At 64.5% G+C, this 7,107-nt stretch overlaps 1 protein-coding gene across 1 annotated transcript; it reads right to left on the bottom strand.

The window, feature by feature from the left end:
• Window positions 1–1,504: 1,504 nt before the first annotated feature.
• On the bottom strand, window positions 1,505–5,596 carry EMIHUDRAFT_234504 (hypothetical protein; the record flags this gene model as incomplete). The annotated part of the gene is made up of 11 exons (XM_005781208.1): window positions 1,505–1,513; window positions 1,744–1,908; window positions 2,028–2,183; window positions 2,352–2,718; window positions 2,854–3,248; window positions 3,322–3,403; window positions 3,476–3,530; window positions 3,641–3,757; window positions 4,449–4,935; window positions 5,256–5,322; window positions 5,550–5,596. 11 exons carry the CDS (start codon window positions 5,594–5,596, stop codon window positions 1,505–1,507), a joined length of 1,947 nt encoding a protein of 648 aa, XP_005781265.1.
• Window positions 5,597–7,107: the final 1,511 nt, after the last annotated feature.

Below are 7,107 nucleotides of genomic sequence, written 5' to 3'. Positions count from 1 at the left end.
ACGACAACGGGCAGGAGAGACTTGATAGACAGGCGGACTCAGAGGGAAAGCCGCGACTCCAACAGGTCTGTCGGGCACGACGGGCGGGGACAGACAGGCAGAACATGCGACCTAGACAGAGTGCGGGTCGCATCGGCTCGGATAGGGGAGCGGAGGGTGGGTTCGGGTACCGTGGTATAGGGGAGGGTGGGTTCGGGTACGGTGGTATAGGGGAGGGTGGGTTCGGGTACGGTGGGGTATAGGAGAGGGTGGGTTCGGGTACGGTGGGGTGGGGGCGGGTTGGGTTGTGCCGACGGACGCGAGAGTCGACAGGTACGTCTGCAGCGCCGACGGCAGCGACACGTCCACAGTGAGCATCTCGCGGCTGAAGCGAGACAGGACGCGCCTGGCGAGGAGACAACCACCACCCTCCGGCACAGGGCCAGCCACGCATGCCGTCTCGCGGCGGTAGCGAGACAGGACGCGCCCGCGCGGTGTCACGTCGAAGAACGACAGCGGCGCGGCCAAGACGCGGGTGAGGAGCTCGGAGTGGAGTACCTGGTCACTTGTTCAGCATGCGCTCAGTGGTGAATCAACTCGGGCGCGTCAGGAAGTTGGAGTGGCTCGCCTGAATCGTTCACTCATCAATTATGTACTCAGTAATTGGTTCATTAATCCGGGCTGGTCAGGGCGTAGGAGTGGCTCGCCTCGCCCGCCAGCAGGCCGAGGCTGAGCATCATGCGAGAACGGACCACGACCAGCACCTGATCTCGGACAATCTCGGGTGCGATCTCGGGCAATCTCCGCCTCGAAGCCGCGCCGCGGCACGCACCGCGCTCGCCACTGCCCATCCCGCAAACCCGAGCAGGTACGGCAGCTGCGCCTACGCGTGCCGCCGCCCGACGGAGGGTGATCTGGGGCGATCTCACGTGAAGGACACGGAGCAGGGGCGGCAGCAGCGCCGTGGCGGGGGCGGCTGCCCACCGGGTGAGCCACCAGGAGGAGCCCGTCGAGACCTAGGCAGGTGATGAACTCGTTGCTCATTACTTAATTCAGGTGAGCCAGCACGAGGAGCTTGTCGAGACCTAGCCAAGCAGCTCATTAACACTTACTCACGAAAAATCAAGCCGAGCCAGCACGAGGAGCTTGTCGAGACCAGCTCCGCCGCAACCAGCGGAAGCAGCGCAAACAGCACGACCCTCCTCCCTCCCGCCGCCGCCAGCCACCGAGCCAGCGTCTCCCGCCGCACCGCGCCAGTCACCCTCGCCTCCTCCTCCTTCCCCTCCCCACCCGCGCCGGCCGCCGCCCCGCCGCCGCTGCCGTCTCCCTCCCCGCCGGAAGCAGCGGCGGCAGCCTCCGCCTCCCCTCCCGGCGGCTCCGCGTGGGCGACGACCTCGCACGCCGTGGCCTCCGACGCCGTGCACGCCTAACTCATTCATTGGTTCATTATCACGTCACCCCTTAGTTAATCAAGGGGGCCTCCGACGCCGTGCACGCCTACTCATTAACTTAGTTAATTAGCTTATTACTGAGACTGAGAGACTGAGGGAGCTGGATGCTATTTTGTCTGTCGGGTGAGGGTTAGGGGTAGGGTTAGGGTTAGGGTGAGGGTTAGGGGTAGGGTTAGGGTTAGGGTTAGGGGTAGGGGGTAGGGGTAGGGTTAGGGGTAGGGGTGGGGTAGGGGTAGGGGTAGGGGTAGGGGTAGGGGTAGGGGTAGGGGTAGGGGTAGGGGTCGGGTTAGCAAGCCTTCTCGGCGTCGCCCACCGAAAGGACGTGCGGAGGCGAGGGGGGCGCCTCCGCCTCGTGTGCCGCCTCGTGCGCCGCCGCCTCGACGGCCGCCGCGCCCTCGCCGCCCTCCTCCGCCGCCTGCATGCCTGACCTCTGCTCGCGGCTGAGAGCAAGCTGGCGCGCAAACTCGCCTCCCGCGGCCTCTAGCTCCGCAAAAGTGCCTAATTAATCATATCAATGAATTCACTAAGAACTCGCCTCGCGCGGCCTCGAGCGCTGCAGCGGTCGCCCGACTCGGCCACGCCGCCCGCAGCCAGCACGTGGATCGCGTCGGCCTCGGCAAGCGGCTCGAGCGACGACGAGACGAACACGCGCAGCTTGTCTTTGAGCAGCCCGCGTGGGCCGATGACTCGCTGCATCAGCCGCTGTGCCACGGTCGGGTCGCACGCGGCCAGCGGGTCGTCGAGCAGGACCACCTTCGGGAATGAAGTAATAAGAGTAGAGAGGAATGAATGGCTTAAGAAAGATAAGAATCTCAATGAATGAATGAATCAAGTTGTGAATGAGGGTCGTCGAGCAAGACCACCTTCATGAATTAATAACATGAGTAGATGAATGAATTAATGACTGAGGTCGGGCACCACCTGCGCGTCCGAGTAGACCGCTCGCGCGAGCGTCACCCTCGCTCTCTGGCCTCCGGAGAGGGCAACGCCCTTGTCGCCGAGCAGCGTCAGCTCTCCAAACGGGAGGCTGTCCAGGTCGGGCAGCAGCTGGCACGCCTTGACCACCCGTGCAAACCTGTCGGCGTCGTACGGCTTGCCAAAGAGGATGTTGTCGCGCACCGTCGCAGAGAGCAGGAACGGCGTCTGCGCGGCGTAGGCGATGCCGCCGCGCAGCTGGACAGACCCACGGGAGCACGGCATGTCCCCAAGCAGCGCGGCCAGCAGGCTCGACTTGCCGCTCCCCACCGCGCCCGCGACGCCAACCAGCTGGCCGCCCGTTGCCGAGAGGCTAATGTCGCGCAGCGCGAACCCGCCTCCGCCGCCTCCGCCATCGCCACCACTGGCGTCGCCACCACTAAAATCGCCACCACTGGCGTCGCCACCACTGCCATCGCCACTGCCGGACGCTGCGTCGGACGGCCACTGCAGCGTCGCGGCGTGGAAGGCGACTCCGACTTCGGCCAAATCGTTGCCGGGAAGAGGGGTGGACTCGGGCAGCCGCAGGAAAGATGCCATGCGGCCAAAGGAGAGGGAAGCCTCTTGCAGCGACTGCAGCACGAGCGGGAGGAAGACCAGCGGCGAGCGGAGCAGGTTGACCGTCGCTAGCACTGTCATCGCAGTCTTGAGAGTGAGCGGCGTGCGGTACGCGTAGGTGGAGGCGGCGAGCATGACGACGGCGACGAGCGTCGGCGTGCACGTGAACAGGGCCGAGAGGAGGGAGCGCAGCTTCACCAGCCGCCGCATCAGCCCGAGCTCCGCGTCTCGCGCTCGCTCGATCCGCCCGCCGAACGGCGCCTCCCACGCGTTGAGCTTGATCGCCTTGATGCGCCGAGCAGTACGCGGGTCATTCATTAATGGCTAGTGACCAATAACAACGTATGAGCAACTACACTGCCTTGATGCCGCCGAGCAGCTCGCGGGTCAGCCGCGCGCGCTCGTCGCGCGCCAGCTGCAGCTGCTTCTGCACTCGGTACCTACTCACACCCGATAGTGCCATGAAGAAACGCCCGGTAGTGGCAACAGCCGCTTCTGCGGGCAAACGGCACGTGGCCGCGGCGATGGACTTGTTCAGCCGCAACATTGCTCCAATCACGGCCAGCCCTGGCAGCACCGCCCACCCGAGCTCGCGGCCGAGGATCGCCAGCGCGGCGGTCACCTGTCTCGCGCAGCCGGGCGGCGTGAAGATACGCCGTTCACAGCTGGAGTTGTACGCAGCTCGAGCGCCATCGCGGCGGTCGCCTGCAGCGGCGCGAACCAGAGCGCGTGCAGGTACGGCGTGAGGTCGGCGATGCGTTGCGCGTCCGAGCCCATCAGGTTGGTGATCTCGCCTTCCGAGACGGATGCGCCAACCCTCAGTCTCGGCCGAAGTCGTGTGATCTCGGCCGATCTCGTGTGATCTCGGGTGATCTCGTGTGATCTTGGGTGATCTCGTGTGATCTCGGGTGATCTCGTGTGATCTCGGGTGATCTCGTGTGATCTTGGGTGATCTCGTGTCATCTCGTGTGATCTCGCCCGAGGAGGCGCGCAAGCGAGCGGCCGGGGAGAGGAGGAGGAGCTTGCGGTAGGTTGCCCCGACGAGCGCCGCCCGCATCGCTAGCCTGATTAATTAGTCGGTATTAATCATTAATCATTAATCATTCATTCATGAAGCCACAGACAGCCCGCATCGCGAGCCTGATTAGCTAAACAAAACACTATGTACTCATTGCTAATTAATTACGGCGAGGGAAGCCCGCATCGCGAGCCCCGTCTTGAAGACGGAGGCGAAGTAGTGCCGCAATGCGAAGGCCTGCAGCGCCGAGGTGCAGCCGAGGTGCAGCCGAGGTGCAGCCGAGGTGCAGCCGAGGTGCAGCCGAGGTGCAGCCGAGGTGCAGCCGGGTGCATGCACATGCAGCCGAGGTCCGACGAGATATGGCGTAGACGCCCCGAGGTGCAGCCGAGGTGTAGCCGCGAGACAGCCGAGACTACCAGATGCCTGCAGCGCGGTCAGGCCGAGCAGTCCGGCCACCGCCCCGGCACCGCGCCTCAGCCCTGCGCCAGACTCGAGCAAGGCGATGGTCCGCTTGAGGAGGAGCGGCGAGGCGATCTGGCAGAGGTCGCAGCACAGCTTGAGCCCGCCCGCCCACGCGAACCGACCGCCGTGGCACCGCCAGAGCGCGACGGCGACCTCCGAGACGTTGAGCGCCGTCGGCGTGGACGACGCCGACAGGCGCGCCCACTGCTCTTCAAAACTGTCGGCGGCGGCGCGAGTGGGCAGGCCCGGCGCCTCGAGCGGCGGGAGGTCGGGCAGCTGCAGCGGCCGCGTCGCACCGAGGTGCAGCATCGGGTCTAGCCACGAGAAGGTGGCCGCAGCGAGCAGCCCGTGAGGCTTGTCGACGCCGGGCTCGCCCTTTGCGCGCGCGGACGCGCCGCGGAGCAGAGGCGAGGCGAGTCCGTTGGCGACGCACAGGGCAGAGAGGATACGCAGAGAGGCACGCATCGGGCGGCAGGCAGCGACGGAAGAGGCCTGGCCAGTTCTCGAGAAAAAGAATTTCGAGCAGCGAACTCGAGAAAAAGAATGCCAACCGACGCGTCGTTTAAAGAAATAAAATAAAAGTTTTCAAAAGGGGCGCAAGTTACGCGGCGAGGGAAAAGGGAGCAAAGAGGGGCAGCAAAAGGGACAAAAGGGACGCAGAACCAGTGACGCCAGCGGCTGGCAGCGGTGGTCAGGGCGACCAAGCCGGCGATCGCGCTACACTCAGAGACAGGGTTGGTCGGCGTGCGGGTTCGCTGTCCAGAGTCCACCCAACGCGACTCAGAGGTGCATGGCCGAGGCGTCCGAGGCACCAAAGGCAGAAGCCTGGGACGTAAGCACAGAGAAAGGTCACTGCCGCTGGCCATCCCGAAACCGGCACTCGTCGTAGACGGGAGGCGCGGCAGAAGCGGTCTGAGGACGCACTTCGCGTTGCTGTGGTGTCACAGAGTTCTCGCTCGTCGTGACCTCAGCGACTGGTGAGGGCGAAAGGAGAAGCACACCAGGCGGGCAACCTCCAGGCCGCGTGCGATGGAGACGGGCCGCGTGCCATCACAACTTGTAATAGAGGTCGGGTTCGAAGGTGGCGTGTGGCGCCAGGCGAGCACCACAGGAGGCCGGCCGGAAGTCCAAGCTCGGGCTTGACAACGGACATGGCGAGCGCATGCAAAGGCAAGGAATGCGTACGGCCGGGCCAGCTGCATGGCTGTGGCGGGCTGGGACTGGCGAGATGAAAGGAGTGGCAAGCAGCAGCAAGCCCACTCACCCTGCTAGTGCACCCCGGAGGGCCGCACACTCCAAAAAGCACTCTTTGATGGGCGGTCTGTGACAGCATGACAGATCTTCCGTGCATAAGGAAAAAAAGGGTTTAAAGAAACAAAATTAAAAGTTTTCAAAAAAGGGGCGCGAGAGAGTTACGCGGCAAGGCGCGAGGGGAAAGGGAGCCGCAAAGAAGGGCAGCAAAAGGGGCAAAAGGGACGCCGAGTGATGCCAGCGGCTGGCAGCGGTGGTTAGGGCGATCAAGCCGGCGATATCGCTACGCTCAGAGACAGCGGTGGGTCGGCGTGAAAGGGAGTCTAAGTCTACCGGTAGACTGCAGGCGTAGGTTCATTACGGTCTACCGGTAGACTGTGCGGTAGACTCGTGGTAGACTCGTAAAGGGAAAGGGTGACGCAGCACACACACACCGTCAGAGGACTGTGAGGACACAGCAGGGGAAGTGCTAAAAAAGGTGGGCGTGACTCGCTCGTCCTTGGCGTTCCTCGCACTTGGAAAGGTGCTTTCCGGGCTGCTTCTCCGGGCCCGCCGAGCGCGGGGCGTGAACATAACGACTTTACTGCGATGGCAGACACGGCCGAGCAGACGAGGGTGGCGCTGCCGTGGCAGCGGGGAGATGCGAGAAAAATAAAAAAAATACCGCTCGCAGAGGACCATTGGGTTTGTACTATTAACAACGAAGGCGCTCTCAAAAAAAAAAAGTGCAATCAGCGTAATCTCTCGCCCCCCCCCGCAATCCGCCTCAAATCGTCAAGGCAACCATGGCCCGCGCACTTTCCTCGTCCGCTCGCGCTTGCCGCGCCGCATTGCGCCCGACTATGCCGCCGCGAGCTGCACACCTAGACCCCCGCGAAGCCTATTGCTCACGGAACCCGCCCCGCCCGCACCACTCCCGCCGTGCAATGCGCCCTCTCTCGCCGCCCGACGGCGCCCCTCCGCCTCGCACCGCCTGCCAACTCACGCTCGCAGGTACAGCCGCTGCCATGGAGGAGGCCGCGAAACGCGTCCGCTGCTGCCCATTCCACCCCCTTGTCTCGCGCGAACCCGTCCGACCGCCCTCCCTCTCTTACGGCAAGAGAGCGACCCGCTCTCGCTGCTCGCCAATCGCCGCCCGACTCCAGTCCGAGCGCCGAGGACGCGAGAGAGCGTGCCGGCGGCCTCGTCTCGACGCTCACGCCGCGACGTGCGGTCCGTAGGCGCGTCGGCGTTCTCCTGCTCGACACTCTCGTCCCAATCAGTCATCAGAGCTCGCGTTAGTCCTCTGCACAGAGAGATGCGAACCTGATGCCATTCCCCGATTTTCTTTTCCCAGCCCGCCACCACCCTCGCCGCCACCGCCCTCCCCGCCCCTGCCGCCACCGCCCTCGCCGCCGCCCCCCCCCCCCCCCC

This window comes from Emiliania huxleyi, assembly GCF_000372725.1.
Source record: "Emiliania huxleyi CCMP1516 chromosome Unknown EMIHUscaffold_205, whole genome shotgun sequence".
NCBI classification, from domain to species: Eukaryota; Haptophyta; order Isochrysidales; family Noelaerhabdaceae; genus Emiliania; species Emiliania huxleyi.
This window is presented reverse-complemented; position numbering and strand designations above follow the sequence as displayed.